The sequence below is a fragment of the Sebastes umbrosus genome, chromosome 10 (genome assembly GCF_015220745.1).
Source record: "Sebastes umbrosus isolate fSebUmb1 chromosome 10, fSebUmb1.pri, whole genome shotgun sequence".
Classification (NCBI taxonomy): domain Eukaryota; kingdom Metazoa; phylum Chordata; class Actinopteri; order Perciformes; family Sebastidae; genus Sebastes; species Sebastes umbrosus.
Genome location: NC_051278.1, coordinates 30,416,510 through 30,434,467, shown reverse-complemented (window position 1 = coordinate 30,434,467; position 17,958 = coordinate 30,416,510). Strand labels below are relative to the sequence as shown.

Here is a 17,958-nt window from a genome sequence, read left to right as displayed (position 1 = left end):
ATGTTTTCTTTGAGTCGTGTAGGACAGGACATCTCTGCAGCACCACGATATTTAATTTAAAATGGTATTTTGACACATTTCGCCTTCAACAAATATTGTGATTTGAAAAATGTCATTAGGCTGGCTCTGAAACAAAAAGTTGAAAGAAGTGTGAGCCATTTGGAGGAAGAGAGAAACCACTGGTGTGTGTGTTTGTGTTGTGTGGAAACTATCTGTGCAATGCTGTGGGGCATGGCTGCTTCCTGTAACAGGAGGTCAATTGTTAGGCCTGTGTAAACATGCACTGGATAAAAAAAAAAAATGGCATCCAGTGCTGATCAGACCCTGCTTTTAAGATAATTTGATCTTCTTGTAATGGTATTGAAATGACATTAAACTGTAAGACACAGCACTGAAGTGAAGGTCAGTTAACATGGAGGTAAAAGGGAAATCGCTCTCGTTTGTTTTTTGTGCTCTGCTATTGCTACTTTGGATTTGAGGAAGTATGTGCGGGCTGTTGGGAAGTGTCTTTTTTTTCTCAGTTTCTGGGTGTCAGAAGGGACCTTGCATAATGTTTCTGGTAGATTCGTTGAGGGAAGCTGCAGTTCTACCACCAAGTTTAAAGAAATAAATGTATCCGCCCTTTGTCTGCACTGAAAGCCAAACTATTCCTTGACCCCCTTACTCGTGCTGTATTTTAGAGTTATGTTTTTGCCCCTATATCAGCAGCTATAATCCCATAATACATATTTTCTACTGTGCAATACTCTAGTTTACTCTGGCATTAATACTGTGTTTATTTATACAGTACATTTAGACAAATATTCTTATTTATTTATACTATTCTTGTATTTTTACACACATTTCTCATTTTTTTATTTTTCCAAATATTGTTGTTATATGGTAGTATAATGCACACATTTTTACATACTTATTTCTGGCAGCAAAACATAACCCAATTCCCACCCCCACAGGGATCAATAAAGTATTTTTGATTCTGATATTTATTTATAGTTTCCTTGTCGGAGAGAGGGAAGTTCGTCCCAAAGCTTGCCGCTGTATTTATACCCTACACATTAAAGAAGGGTGCTTTATTCAGCTGTGAGTGAGCTTCACCAGGAGTATATTGTGTAGCAGTTGGCATGCATCGCCCTCTAGTGGGAAGTTGTAAAATACCCAGCCTGACTTTTACAGACTCATGGAGAACCGTTCATGTTCATGAAAGCTCTTCTGTACAGGGGGGGAATTTCTGTTTCTTCTCATTCAAAAGCATTTTTATTATCAGGCTATGGCTTTATTAACAACTAGGGCGGTTAATCAATTAAAATATTCAATCACGATTAATCACATAATTGTCTATAGTTAATCAGGATTAATTGCCAATTGATCACACATTTTTTTCAGTTCAAAATGTACCTTAATGGGAGTCAGGTATTTCATATTCTTATTAACATGGGAGTGGACAAATACGCTGTTTTATGCAAATGTATGCATATATTTATTATTGGAAATCAATTAACAACACAATACAATGTCAGATATTGTCCAGAAACCCTCACAGGTACTGCATTTAGCATAAAAATATGCTCAAATCACAACATGGCAAACTGCAGCCCAACAGACAACAACAGCTGTCAGTGTGTCAGTGTGCTGACTTGACTATGACTGCATGTGATTATCATAAAGTGGGCATGTCTGTAAAGGGGAGGCTCGTGGGTACCCATAGAACCCATTTTTATTCACATATCTGGAGGTCAGAAGTCAAGGGACCCCTTTGAAAATGGCCATGCCAGTTTTTCCTGCCAGTGGTTGGTGGATTACCAATTGGTTCCTTAGGTTTTTCTAGTTTCATATGATGTCAGTATCTTCACTCTAGCTTTAAACTGAGCCCGCTACAACCTTAAAATTGCAAGTTGTGTTAATGCGTTAAAGTAATGACTGGTGTTAAAACAAATTTGCGTTATTATCGCATTAACTGTCAACAACACATTTCTAGCCAATATTTAGCTTCAAACGAGTTCTGTAAGGGAAATGGAGCTCCACATAGGTGGATAACAATTTAGCTATATAAGTTCATTGTTTTGTTTTGGTGTTTGAATACGTTCGGTGTGAAATTTAAATGCCTTCGAATATTTACAGTCTGACGTTTGTGTCTCTGTTTCCACAGTGGAGCCGCCGGCCAACGTGACCCTGCACTGCCGCAACCTGCACAATGTTCTGAAGTGGAGTTACGGACAACTCCCGCCAGGGATTAAATTCAGAATCGACATCGGCGCAACAGTAGATTTGAATGGGTTTGTGTTTTCCTTTATACACATTACCTGCTAAAAATCTGTCTGTTTAAAACTATATATTTTTAAGATGATCTCTGCTTTAAACTGCTTTAACAAAACAAACAGTGTAACATTTTATTTTCATACATTTATCCAGATGATTTAGTAATCCTGTATCAGGCCTTGGTTTTAAATATACAATACACAGTACACTCCAGATAATTCACTCTTATTTTGTTGTATAAATAATCAATGTCCAACAGTACTCTGCTGGAAAGTAATTGATACTCGAATACTTTGCTCATTCTAAAACCCAAGGATAGATGGACATACATGCTTGATTAGGACTTGAATTGTTAATAAATATGAATATCTAATGAAATATATTCATATAATAGTTTATCGCAATTTTACAATTTTGATTATGTTCATCTACAGATCTTATTTTATGTTAAGATTTGAAAGTGTCTTTAGGAAATAACAGACATTTAACAAGATATTTATTATTGTCTCTGAACAAAAGCATTTATTGACCGTTTACACGCATGTACAGCAACTATTTTTAGATGCGTTTAGACATATGATTATAATTTATGCTTTTAGTCTTTTAGTTATTTGCTCTTATTATTTTCTCTTGACAGTTTCTCTTGTCTTATTTGTTTCCCCAGGTCTCCTGATGTGCTTTGGGTGAGCCCCCCAGCTGAACTACAAGCCAACGTGTCATTTCTCTCTGATCCCGAAACTGACTACTATATTGCCGTAACTGCGGTGATTGGACAGAACGAGTCTCATGTCGCCCCTCATGATGGAATCAGTTTCAGCTATTACAAGGACTCTCCAGCAGATCAGAAATGTGAGTATCGATGTCAGTATTCACTGAGCTTACGAGGAGAACATTTCACTTTTTAGCATGATAAGACTGAATTGACGACTTCAGACACCAATCCATCTCCTGAATACAGAAAATAGCCAGGGGTTAAAATCTGGTGGAAATTCATGCCAACAATAGCCGGTTACATTTGGAGTCGAGACCTACAAGCCATCTCTTCACTCCACCTTCAAGTGCAGCCCTTTTGAACAACTATAAACACTTTTAATTTCTGATGTGGTCGGACGGCACGTCTTAGGAACTTGCTCTAGTTCTAGCACAACCCGATCCTAAGGTCCTGTTCACACCTGGTATTAACATGCGTCCTCAGTGATCCGACCACAAGTGGACAGCTTTAAGTATGTCTGTTCACACCTGGCATTAAAATGCTTCTCCACATGCGTCTTCAGTGACCACTTGTGATCCGATCTCACTTCCCAGCTCTATATGCAGATGAACACGTAGTAAACACACGGCTAATAGCAGTCGTTGTGACGTAATATTGGACATCAGATGAGTAGGCGGTCCTTAATGTGGCCAGGACGTATTTGCGTACACCCTGCTTAAAGAATGTGACCATATGTGGCCCAGACCACCTCTGAATGTGGTCTGGAAGATCCGATCTCAATGCTACCTCAATGCGTCTTGAGTGCGTTCACACCTGTACTTAAAGCTGTCCACTTGTGATCGGATCACTGAGGACTCATGTTAATACCAGGTGTGAACAGGGCATAAGAGTCTACAGCCATGCTAGCAGCTCTGTGAGGCTGTACTCGGGCACAGCGGTGCTTTGAGCTAAATGCTAACATCAGCATGCTAACATGCTCACAATTAGGGATGTCAATAATTAATCGTTTAACACAGCTAGAACGCCACCAACAACCTCACACTCGCAGCCAACACACACACACACACACACACACACGGTCTGTTGGAAACTCGTTAAAGTTGCACAGACTACGTGTGCGGCGGCGAGCACGAAGCCTCCGGCAATGCTAGAGCTGCTAACGTAGCACAAATACACACACTGTTTGTTGGTCACTCGCTAAAGTTATATGCTAGTGAAACATTAAAGAGAGGCAAAGTCCCGACCCGTCAACGATGAGAGACAAATATTTTTTTGATCCCGTTTGAATTGCGTCATGAATCACACACATGATGTTTGACAATTTAAAAGTCTCAGTTTGTGGTAGGTTTGTCGTAGTATCAATTAGTTTAGTGTGAAACCGCTCAATGAACTACATCTCTCGTCTCGGACAATATACATCACCAACACTAGCTAGCTAGCTAACTTAGCTATGGTCCATGTACAGATGTAACGTTATCTGACCTGATGTGTTTTATCCAGCGACTCCTGGTCTTTTTATCAGCCGGGAAGAGAAAGAATGAGCGAGACCCGTTGCTGGTGTGAGTTCATCCCAGTAAAAAACACACAGACATCGTAGCTTCAGCGAGAGAGACGTCACTACGTAATTTTTGGGTGTGTCGTCTTTCTAATTACGTATTTTCACAGTCTGATACTTCAATAGTTTTACAACAAACTGAGACTTTCTTGACTTGCAAAATTATCTTTTAAATTGACAAACATCCTATGTGTGATTCATGGTGCAATTCAAACGGGATAAAAAAAATATTTCTCCCTCGCCGTTGACTATCGTTCATATTTTTTTCCAAAATAAGGTCCCATTGTGGTCCACTGTAAGGGCCGTGACTTTGCCTCTCTATACCCGGCCAATTTCGAGAAGTGGACTACAACAAAGGTTACGATATTGTAACCCTAGTTCTATAAGCACAGTTGGAGCCCTCCACTGGACTCTACGGTTAATACTGTCCATCAATCACAAGCAGGCATTCACCCACTGAAAATTTCCATAAACGTAGCCGGCCAATCAGGACGAGCCTACCCAAATGTGTGGAGGCTTCCTGCTCTCTAACCAGCCAGCCTCACCGAGCTCTATCGCGAGCTCTGGCTCACTGTCATCGCGTCGAAGCGATCCCACCGCTACCGGCGTCTGACGAAGCACTTCTTCTTTCTCCAAGGAGGAAGCAGATCAGTGCGCAAGTCGCCGTTTGCTGAAGAAATTAAGGATAGCAGACAGCGGTGTGTGCTGCTTTATATACTGTGGGGTCCGCATGTTTTCGAGTAGGCATGTTCTGATTGGCTGGATACGCTTATGCAAATTTTCAGTGGGCGAATCCGTGCTTGTGATTGGAGGAGAGTATGACCCATAGAGTCCAGTAGAGGGCAGAGCCGGTGTGAGTTAGAACACTCACCCTGTGGAGGGATTTTGGGGAACACAAAGGGTGCGACCAAATCATGTGCTGGTGTGACCAACTGAAAAGGTTGATAGCACCAGTGCTGCCAGTGGAAAAGTTAGTCTGGAGCCCTGTTTGCAAAAGTTTTATGAGGAGGAAATACAATGCGCTTAAGTGAGAAATGATGACTTTAATCAAAACTATCTAACATATAACATAATATGTGTGGCACACAACGCTTTCTTATGTCTATGGCTTGTATTCCAAGTTATTCAGACTATAAAATGTCAGAGTAATGGTTAGCTGTTCATCATGCCTCAGTCTTTAACATGAAATTGAGATCAGGTTAAACCCATGTTCATGTTGGTTTCCAGGTTTTGTGGACTTTCCAACAGTTCACTTGACTGCCCAGAAGAATAACACTGTCCTGGTCCGCTTCACGCATCCCTGGCTGGTCTACCACCAAAGGTTCCCAAATAGAAAACCTAGGAAGAAGAAAAGCCATGATGCAAAGAACAGCCCAAAGCTACCTGGATTTTCTTATGATGTCGAGATCATCACACAGGTCAGACTGCACACATCTTCACATCTCCTACACCTTCTAAAGTTTGTTATGACATTGATCAGAGGAAATGAGCTGTAGACTTGTGTCAGTTTCCTCAAGTTATTATTACATAGTCAAACAATAATAGTTTGGGGCAGGGACAGAATTGGGAAATACTACTGTCATTGTAGTATTATTTATTAGTAATGGCACAACTGCTTACCATTATATGGGTGGTGATATCATGTCGCATCTCACACTTAATGTGGTGCAACTTGTGTACAAATGACTTGTCTGCATCATTGTGAAGTTTTGTTGAAAAGGAGCCTCGCTGTTTGTCGTCTGTGCAGAAGGAGCGACACCACAACTCCGTTGAAAGTTGTGAGGACAGTGTGTGTGAGAACGAGCTTCAAGTGGATCCTGCACAGGAGAAACACTGTCTGAGGATCAAGGGAGACCTGCTGAAAATATTAGTTCGAGGCACACAGGAGTACTGCGTCCTGCCATATGAAGAATCATCATCAAGCTGTTGAGTAACATTTTTTTATTGAACCTATATATGCTGTCATGTCAGCTTTGACAGGCAGTGGAAAATGATGAGTTTAGTAGAGTTTAGTCTTGCTCTTTGAGTCTAAGGGATTGATGTGAAAACCTGATGTTTTATTAAACGGATCACCTAACACCTAATGGCTGGGCCACACTGGGAACGTGAGCAGAAATGTGTTTGCTTTTATTACAGGAACAAACCTCATTTAGTTCATTTTGGCGTATCAGCGGCATGTTATCAATACAAAGTCTCTTAGAATGAGCCGATTTATATCTACATATGGAGTGGGTCCTCTTCCCGGAGTCCGCCATGTTTCTACAGTAGCCCAGAACGGACAAACCAAACTCTGTTAACTTTTCCTGTTTGGGCCGATATTGTTACTCGCTGCCGTCGCCGCAGCTCTCTCTCTCTTGCTTCACCACTCACTTCCCACGTACACACACACACACACACACACACACACACACTACGCACTGGCTCTGCTCCAAATGACCTACGCTACTCTTACAACAGCTGGCTCTAGAGAGAGAGGCCATTCGCGTTTTCGTGTCGGCCACCGTAGCTCTCCAACACGCTTGGCACACGGGAGAGGCTTCAGTTGGTTCTCAGCGCAATCTCCTCACCTCAACACTAGAAACCGCTAGATCCTACACACTGGAAGATATAAATGATTTTTGTAATGAAATGAAATGGCCCTTATTGAAGGAAAACTCTATGTAGAAAGAAAGGGCTGGTAGGAGCAGCAGGCTTTACCAGTGTGGACACCACACGCGTGAGAGACGCAGCAGTTCAGCGAGGCAGCTGGCACGCGCTGCTGATGTTCCCAGTGAGGCCCGGGCATAATGCTGAATGTCAAAAAGGCAAGGTACATCACCAATGGCTGTTCTTCAAGGTGGATTTTTCATTCATATATAAACACACTTATAACAGTAAACGATAGCTCCCCTGAGTATCCACCATGATTTAAGGTTTCTGCTGGAGGTAGGCAGTAGATAAAGAAAAAAAAAACCTGCATACGCACAAATAAACATAGTTTGCAGTGTTGTCTGAAAGGAATACAAAGAAGAGCAACAAGGCATTCTTACAGTGTCAGCATTATCTGTAACAGCCTGCCTTCTCTGAAGTTTGTCTTTTAATAGTCCATCACATCCACATTGAACTTAAGGGGGTGCTGAGCAAAACTCAGAAGGGCAGCTTGTCACTTAAATGAGAATAGCTGGTCCACCTTCAAGTTCAGCCCACCTTAAGTGAGCCTGAGCCAAAGTTGTCGCTAACTTTCACTTTAATCAGCAGGCGGCAAGCTAGACATGAGAACTTGGCTTGGGTCTGGAGGAGTTGTAGCATTTATTCACCAACAAATAAACTGTACACACACTGCGCTGCTACGTTCACAGCTGTGACGTTAATGCTGACTTCATACTCACCATCACAAACACTCTCTCAACCTCACACTTGCTAACGTTAAGCACACAACCTACGTACCAGTTATTCTTTAAAGGAGCTCTCTACTTGTATAACACATTTATTTAAAAAAAACAAAACAATGCTTAGGCCCAGCGGCTGGACACTTTTACCCTACAGAGTCCGTATCGAGCCTCATTCTTGGTTAGTTTAACTCGCAGTCCTTTCACGAACTTGTTCATGCTTTTATTTTGGCATAGTACCAAAGCCTGGTTTCTTTGGTTTGACTGTGTGTGCATGTATGGCTACGAGTCTGTCTGTAAATGTATTTACTTTTACGTCTGTTTCATCTAGATCTCATCCAATACTGCATCGTGGGCATCCTGTTGGCCTTTAGTGCAGCTGCTTTTGTCATCTACATGGGGTACCGAAAACTGACCACACCCTCAAGCTCTTTACCAGACTCCATGGTAAGTTCATCCTACCAACTATGGTGTTATTTGATCATTTAAACGGAAAGTACTCAGTTTGAATATGCTAGAAGAATGTATCCCCACTGAAGGAACAGGTTTTTAAGGCACAGACACACTAACCCGACATCAAAGAACTAGAGGCCACGAAGGACGACTGTTGTGTTGCCTCACGTCACCCTCATTTTGGCCGACAAGTTGCATTTGATCACACCGCAAAGACTACAGCCGACGGCCAGTTAGCACGTACGTTCTGCGCCTGTGTCAGAAGAAATAACTCTCCACACCAGCAGGTGGCGGTAGTCTGTATTCGTCATTCAAAAAGGGAAACAGGAGGACCCAGGACGGCGGATATACACACCATTGTTATGATACGTACATGAAAACAAAGCAACGTTTGTTGACCATTTTCACACCACTCTCACTCAACACATTCCAGACAGCCATGTTGTTGTGAAAATATCCGTATATTGGAATGATCAGAGGAGGTGAAGATGAAAAATGCCATCTATGTGTGTCCACTTGACTTTACTCGTTGGCCTGCTTCCCTCACTTCCGTTTCTCTTCTCGTGCACCGATTCCCTTAAGCTAAACAGCCAATCGGAGTGATTTCTCTCACCGACGGGCGCCGCTGCCGCCGATTCAACATGCTGAATTGGTCGAAAAGCCTCCGACTCGGGCAGACTAGAGCCGACTGTGCGGGACACACCGCAAAAACTAGGTTGTCGCTTAACTTGGTGTGTCAGGGCATTTAAACTTCAACAATCTAATCTAACAATTCGTCTTTGTGTCTTTTAAGAAAATCACGAGCAAACTGAAGCAGTTGACCTTGGGAAATCCTCAAGAGACCTGCTTTGTGCCAGAAGTGGGGCCTGTCTCACCCACACCTCTACTGTCTACAGAAGAGAAAGATTTCACACCTACTGTTACTCCCTCTACTGTGCCCGACCTCCGTCTGCGCCTCGGGGTGACGACCGAAGATGAGGGTATGTCTGTTGACGTGGAGGAAAAGAATGATGAAGGACCTGGGTACATGAAAGGCAGACACCTGGATGAAGATGATGAACTCCACTCCAGCGAGGTCCCCTCTGGCTATGAGAAACGTCCGGTGTTGGTTGAGTTGGCACCAGATGAACTGGCCGAGGGCTACCGCGGCTGAAGATTGGAACATTGTGGCACATTGAATGTTTGACAATAGGTCAAATGAGGCGCTGTCCTGCAATCACTTGTCATTGGAACGGCAAACTATGAAAATCTCAATCTCAACAGTGACTTACAGTCGTGGTTACAAATTTCAGGTGGTTCAATTAGTGTTGTTTCCGTGTCAGACCACCTCGATTGCCAAGTGAAAGGAGAATCAGGAACGTCCCTCTTAGGTTAGTACACCTCGACATCAGTCACATTTGTATTTATGTTAATATGCCAAAGCAGCACTTTGTGAAACATATTCCTGCAAAGCACTTGCAACCAGTTACACCAGTCGAATGGCCTTACACTTACCAAAATAGAATAGATCAAAGTGTTTGCCAAATCAGATCCGTCACCAGAATGTTAGCAGTGTAGTAACAGATAGTAAGGTCTGTTAAGTTCTTCATTTCTGATATTTGTGTTTCAACCCTTGGAACCTGTGCCTGCTCGTCTTTCTCACTCTCTGTTTAGACACAACTGACCAATACGTGGAATACGTACGTAATTTAAAAACTATTTCTAATACATTTAGTGGATGGGACTGGGAGGGAATCGGAGGAATTAAAACTCAGGGAGGATAGAATGGAGAGAGGGGAGGGAAGTCTGAGGCGTTTCTGGGATGCATATTTGATCATCTTATCAGAATCAGATCATTTACATCTCATCTAATATATCATAATATACTATAAATCTAATATACATTATCGGTGTGCTTTCTTGTCACGTGCGCTCGCGGCACGCAGAGAAAATAGACCAAATCTATCGCTGAAGATTGCGAGCCGGCTTTGGAGCTCCGTGGCGCATCGCGTCCTGTGTGAACAGCTCAATTGATTTACGTGGGCGCTGTAAAGGACGCGGGGCAGCGCTTCTCTGAAAATCACAGCGCTTCTGCAAGAGTAGCTGAGAGAGCACCTCATATTAACATGCGATTGATTACATTACATTCATGTGGCGGACACTGACTTAAAATAAGGGCGTTCAGCCTCCACCGGAGCAAGAGCTTCAAATCTTTCTCTTAAATAAGACGTTAGGCCTGGGGTAATTATTACAGGTTTTCAACTTGCTGAACAACCACAACTGATCCTTCGCTTGTTACCAGTTAGCTTTATCATCATAATAATAATAATAATAAATACGACCTATATAGCGCTTTTCAGGAACTAAAAGATGCAGCATCCTACACACCAACTCAAACTGTGCTCTGCCTGCTGTAATGCATATTGAAATATTAACCAATAATAACATTTATATACTGTATCATAAACACCCGCCTATCGTACGTTACCGTCTATTTGCATCTGTTGCATGCACGCAGGCATTACAATGTTTATCAGCTACTGTGCTGAGTGGTCACAAATAATACTGTTTTCACTGTGGAGTAGTACGTCTGTGAGTGCTGCCAATTTCCTCTCACTTATTTGCACTTGTGTGTGTGTTTGTTTGTCATTAGGCTTGAAGCACCTTGAAGTCGCAGTAAAACGGAAGTTTAACTTCTATAATGTGACATTTTTCCTCAGTGAAATTGAATATTTGAGCGAGCATAGTTGTCCTCTCAGATTTGATCGGATCACTTAAAAAGTGCGCGTGGCTTAGGGAATACAGAGCGATACAGATCTGTAGAGGATCGTTTGCCTCCTCCTACACCTCCCTTACCAGCTGGTAGATCAGGAGGAGGAGGACAAGGGAGAAATGATTAATTCACTGAAAGCCAAACACGCAGGCTGCCGTATGATATCGCTTTGCCAGCTGCTATGACCCACGAGCTAACTGTGAATCCCCACTGGAAGTGGAATTTTATTCCCCCCGCCCGGCGTAGTAAGTGAAGGGGTATCTGCCCGTTAGTGAAACCGGCGAGCTCACCGACAGGAGCCTTGATCAATCAATAGAGATACGGTTAATAAGTTCATATACAGCGGGATATTTGTGTGATTTAACCAGCGGTCTATGCTGATTACGCTTCACTAAAGGCGACAAAAATAGATTTGAAGCGTAAAGAAACACGGGGCGCAGAGTCAGTGGGGATTGATATATTTAATAAAATGGAAGCGTATCTGTACCGTGAGACATGCGAGTGACGGACCTCACAAATGTTTCTTAAAAAAAAAAAAAAAAGCTTTCAGTGGGGAATGGCCGTTACAGTCAAGTGCGGTTTTAAAGGATGAGTGGGGTACATACAGTATGTTTGGATGAATGTATGTAGACACCCCCCGAGTTCAAGATGAGTCGTCAAAAAACACACAAAAAATATTATTTTATGAGTTTTATTTGGCAAATAAGAGATAATTGAACAATTAATATTTTTTTTGTTTCACTCTGCCTTTAAATGCATTTTATGCAATTAATTATTTAATTTTTCTCATGAAATGAGTGGCGATCTTGCACCAGAGGATAAAGTAAAGTGATGTTGTTACATTACACAGCCTGTCAGACTTTGTATTGCGCCTTACCTCTGTGCTCTAAAGTCAGTTTTTGAGTTGTTGATTGTTGTTTTGTATTCAACTTTTTTTGTGTTGAATAACTTATAACATACAGATGTTACGCTGATGTGAGATATCTCAGAACTGCCAATGTAGATCTGTTTATACTCCGTGCTAAATGTATATGAATAGAGTCTGGCTGAAGAGAGAAAAAAATGCATTTTAAGTGACCTTTGAAAAAATGGAAATGGTGCTTTTATTTTTTTTTAAATGTTCAGTCCGCAAACTTCAAATAGGAAAGGACTGATCTAATTTCCAGCCGGAGTGATTGTCTGGGTGTGGTGATGATGTTTGAATGTGTAGTTTCGTTGAGTTAATGTCTGGATTTGGAAAAACAGCCAGCCCCAGTAAACCCAAGCACTTGATTCTCTAATTTAGCTAGCTAGCTCCGAGTATGTATCTTGTCTATCTCTGTGCCTCCGTCTACTTAATGTTTATTTCTATGTCTAAAAACTACTGTTTTATGTGTCGTTTTTTTTTTAGCATAACATCATTTCAATAAAAATTAAGATAAAGGTATATTTTGTCCTTTTTCTGTTTGTATCCTGTTCTACTGATGTGATAGGCCGTGGTGGAAATGTAACAAAGTACATTTTACTCAAGTACTGTACCTAAATACAAATTTGAAGTACAATGTTATACTTCTTCTCCACTACATCTCAGAGGTAAATATTGTACTTTTTACTCCACTACATTAGTTACTATTTACTAAGGCTGTCAATCCATTAAAATATTTAGTTGCGATTAATTGAATAATTGTCCATAGTTAATCGCAAATTAATTGCACATATTTGATCTGTTCAAAATATACCTTAAGGAAGATTTGTCAAGTATTTAATACTCTTATCAACATGGGAGTGGGCCGATATGCTGCTTTATGTAAATGTATGTATATATTTATTATTGGAAATCAATTAACAACACAAAACAATGACAGATATTGTCCAGAAACCCTCACAGGTACTGCATTTAGCATAAAACAATATGCTCAAATCATAACATGGTAAACTGCAGCCCAACAGGCAACAACAGCTGTCGGTGTGTCAGTGTGCTGACTTGACTATAACTTGCCCCAAACTGCATGTGATTATCATAAAGTGGGCATGTCTGTAAAGGGGAGACTCGTGGGTACCCATAGAACCCATTTACATTCACATATCTTGAGGTCAAAGGTCAAGAGACCCCTTTGAAAATTACCATGTTTTTCCTCGCCAAAATTTAGCATCAGTTTGGAGTGTTATTTATCCTGCTTCACGACAAGCTAGTATGACATGGATGGTACCAATGGATTCCTTAGGTTTTCTAGTTTTCATATGATGTCAGTATGTTCACTTTAAAACTGAGCCCGCGTTGATGTGTTCAAGAAATGAGTGACGTTAAAAGGAATTTGCATTAGCGCGTTATCGCATTAACTTGACAGCCCTACAATTTACTTTTCAGATTACAGTTTTCCAGACCCTTCCTCTCCAGTGAAACCCATGTATCTTATATCTCCAAAAGATATTTCTGATTAACTGAAGAATTAAGTGTTGCTTTATGGGTTGAGAAATTTCTCCCACTTTTTAAGCTAGGATAAAGTAGTATTTTAAAAGTAAATTTAAAAGGCCTCTTGGATCAGCTGGAAAATGCATCATCACAAAGCTGAAAACAGACTGTTTTTGTTTTTTTTCTGAGCTCATGAAAAATTGACTTTTTAGAGATACGTGGTTCTCACAGGATGCATTGCTGTAAATTAAACTACCCAACAGTATATAAAGGAGTTAGAATTAACATTACTGCTACAGCAATATAATATTGATCCAGAATCATCATACTGTACTGTACTGTAGTGGTAAAACACTGACACGGATCATTTCACTGCATAATGACTACTTTTACTTTGGATACAATTTTGCTGATAATACTTCCTTGTAAGGCTTTGAATGCAGGACCTTTGCTTGTAGTGGAGTATTTTCACAGTGTGCTTTTAATACTTTTACTTAATTAAAAGATCTAAATACTTCTTCCACCACTGGTGATAGCATATTGTACACGAACTTCAGTGTACATCTACTATATGTCCGAAATCTTATGTTGTTTTCACTTCACTCACTTCACCTTACCTTTATTGACCTTACTTACTGTTTTACAAACTGTGACACCGTGTATACACACACATGTGTATATATATATATATACTGTATATACATATATATACATACCACTGTATATACATATATATGAATCTGAAATACTGGAGTCAACAAAATTACAAATTGACATTACTATTTTATATTTACTTATGTTTATATTTATTTTAACTGCACTATTTTATGCCTTAATTATCATTTTGGTTTTTCATTTACTTGTGTGATTTCTCCTTTTATATATACATATTTTATGAGCATTGTTGAAGGAACTTGAGATCAAAGATTTTCATCGCCAATAAATGCTTTGCTGGAATTGACAAATGACAAATAAAGAACCTTGAACCAAATTACTGTATGGGAAATGCTACCCATTAAGGAAGGGAAGTTGACATTTTGAATGCAGTGAAGCAGCCAAATTACAGCTGACTTATTGCTGCTACTATTCACATCACTACGTCAGATTCTGTCATGTCACTATGTAAAGGAAGAAGAACAGATGTCATGACGGTTTATGACATGTGAACAACCCACGTTGTTCCTTCTTCTGAAACCATGTCATTTGATTGACAGGGGAAACCTCTTTTGTGTGTGTGGTTGCATAGATGTCTGTTAGTGATGTTTCCTTCCTCTTTGTTGTCTGTGTGTGTGTGAGAGTGAGGGGACCTTTTTTTGTTTCCAGTAACAGTCGATAACAGACTTCACTATTAGGTGTGTAGCCTCAAATGATTCTTGGTATTTGGTTTGCAAGTAGAAGAGCTCAGGGTTTCTCGTAACCTACGGCGCTTTTGTTTTCCTGTCAGGTCACGTCCAACACCATCAACACCAATCACGTTCAAAATGTGCTCACCTGAACTGAATTTATTAAGCTGGATGTTATTTAACAATATTAATTATATAAAGGTGGATATTGTTAAAATCCATGACATTTAGCTAATGTTTTCAACTATTTATCATTACCTTCGCTATTCCAGCTTTTATCCATTATGGTGTGTTTATCTATAACTTTAGCTAATGATTTCAACCATTTGTCCACTCCTTGAAGCCAACTGTTTAGACTACTTTGCTCACTTGGTAAGTTTTCATGCACACTCTTGTTTTTAAGACTATGTTATGGCATTTCTGCCTTTATTCTGAAAGTCAGTGCGAGAGAGACCGGAAACATGGGGAGAAAGAGGAGTATGATATGCATCAACAGTCTCTCGGCCGGGAATTCAGCTGGGGCTCCCCGTTATTACACACTCCCGATTGCAACACCTCATGTTCCTCATATGTGGATATACTTTTTAATCCAATTGTAATTTGTATTTTTTCAAATGAGTTGAGCTAATCTTTCCACGTACCCCCAGGCTACTGCAGAAGTATAAGCACTAGGGCTGCACAATTAATAGAAATTATATTGAAATCGCAATAAGGCCTATTGTGATTCCTATATTCCTCTATCTGTTAAAGGCGAAATGTGTGTCAAAATACCATTTTAAATGAAATATTATGGTTCTGCAGAGATGGCCTACACATCATATTCTACAAACTTAAGAGAACATCTTTGTTTGATACAGATCCCCGCAAAAAATCATAATCATTTTAATATGTTTTTTAATGAAGATGAGAATAATGATGTAAAAATGATAATTTCATCTAATATCGCAGATCATATCGCAATTGCAATATCAGTCAAAATAATGGCAATTCAATATTTTTTCAAAATGCGTGCAGCCCTAACAAGCACCCCTGTATGGGAATCACTAATCTAGCATAGTGTGGTACCCAAAGTGTATTAATGCTGTAGGACAAGGATGTACAAGTTTTACTAACGCTGTATAAAAGTGTTGCAAACTTACACTGAATTAACATGATAGACAAAAATAGAAATAAATGAAAAGTGAGATTTAAAAACAATTGCCTGCTTGATAAAGTTCAGTCCAACTGCAGTGATGTAAAATATGAGTTTTAATTTGCACAGTCATTGTTTTGTCCTGCAGAACCTTAAAATAAACCACAACAATATAATGTCAGCAGCTTCCGTAGATATTTTTAAACCCATTCACAATAAAATTAATAATTAACACAAAGTGGAACTATGAAGTGCGAGAATAGAAGTAGATAAGATGTGACCCCTCCTCCTTTCTGTCCCTCTCTCTGTTGTCACTGAGGTTCATTATGCAACACACATTTCCAGTAAACTGTTGTTGTTTCCAGTATTACGTTTAGACAGCAGATACTATCACTCATTCCAGTAAGTGTGTCAACCTAAATCGGGGCAGTGTGGCAATTCTTCTAAACTTAAGAGAACAAGATAGCTTCATTTTGAAGAAAGTATTAATAGGCCTTTTCATAGAAGACATACTGACCTGAAAATCACAGGCGTAAATAATAAAATGAAAGTTGGCTAAATTCCATTTAGCTGCTTCAGTTTCAGGCCCCTGGTAGTGTGCACGCTGGCTCACTGTCACACTGTTATGGCTCACTGGGACATTTGAATAGAACAATTATTTTTATTTTTTTCTACTATAACATGTCAAAAAGTCTGCTGTGAAAAATAACTTTTAGAGTAGAACATTCATGCCTACTTTTACATTATTTGAAATAACAGTGATCCTCATTAAGCAAAGATGTCAGTCAAATCCAAAGTATGGAGAAGCCCATTTTTCTCTCAGGTGTAATGTCAGTGGAATAGGACAGCTTTGTGTCTTTTGTGTCCAAAAAAGCAATTTGGGTAAAGTTTAAAGGTCCCATATCATGCTCATTTTCAGTTTCATACTTGTATTTTGTGTTTCTACTAGAACATGTTTACATACTGTAATATTAAAAAAAAAACAACACAGTATTTTCCTCGTATCGTCTGCCTGAATATACCTGTATTCAGCCTCTGTCTGAAACGCTCTGTTTTAGCACATTTCAACGGAACTGCGACGTAATTGCATCACTAGGTAACAGCTTGGGTCCATGTTTACTTCCTGTCAGCTGATGTCATTCACATACACTGCAAATAGAAATAAACTGGGACACATTCAGAATGTTTATGTTCAAAACTGTGAAATTGTGTATTTGTGACATCACAAATGGACAGAAATCCTGACAGCTTGTTTCAAAAGCACAGTTTCTGAAAACGGGCTGTGTGTTTATTCTCATGGATTGAGCGTTTCATTACTTTCACAGTATTTATATCGCTCTTAAACCTGCTTTATAATAAAAAAGACCTGACAATCTCACTTTTTACAATATGGGACCTTTAACTCATATTTTTTTCATTTGCACAAACCAGAAAACTCACAAGTAAGATGCATGAAAAGAAAAATGCAGTTCATGTTCTGGACATTCATTTATTTCAGATTTCAGAGGGTGGTACGCCAGAAAAAAGTTTAAGAACCACTGTGTTGAGCATTGTAGTAGTCACATTTTTCACTTGCCTGTTTATTTTCTTTTTAAATGTATGCCATTGTGTGGCATGTCTAAAATGATTTATTACAATCACACCTGTCTGTGCACTTTGTTTTCTAAAGCGATTCTTTCGACCACCTGAGGATTCAAACACCTGATGCCGAGCAGCAACAAAGACTATTCCAGGTAAACTGGAGGTGGGGTCTTCTTTTGTTACTGTCCGGTCAGTGAATCTGAGTTGTATATAGACACACAAAAATCTCAGCAGAGATAAGGCTGGAACAATAGTAAAATGATCCGTCACTGTTTTGTAATGAAAACTGTCACATATGTTGCACAAAAATGTACTTCTGCGTCAAAGCGTGTAACGTTATCGCAGTGTCCTCCCCTTTTAAAAGAGGAAGTTGATGGTATATAAGGCGGCCACGTCGTCTGCAGCATCAGTTCA

The 17,958-nt window shown here is 39.9% G+C and overlaps 1 protein-coding gene across 1 annotated transcript in view; it reads left to right on the top strand.

Moving 5' to 3' along the window:
- The window catches only part of ifngr1l (interferon gamma receptor 1-like), a 20,686-nt gene extending 8,164 nt beyond the window's left edge, over positions 1-12,522 (top strand). The window contains exons 2-7 of the mRNA XM_037782235.1: positions 2,147-2,273; positions 2,921-3,105; positions 5,751-5,941; positions 6,271-6,448; positions 8,223-8,338; positions 9,138-12,522. Of these exons, the coding sequence (XP_037638163.1) occupies positions 2,147-2,273; positions 2,921-3,105; positions 5,751-5,941; positions 6,271-6,448; positions 8,223-8,338; positions 9,138-9,497 (1,157 nt within the window). The 3' untranslated portion in view covers positions 9,498-12,522. The remainder of the gene's footprint in view (positions 1-2,146; positions 2,274-2,920; positions 3,106-5,750; positions 5,942-6,270; positions 6,449-8,222; positions 8,339-9,137) is intronic.
- Positions 12,523-17,958: the final 5,436 nt, after the last annotated feature.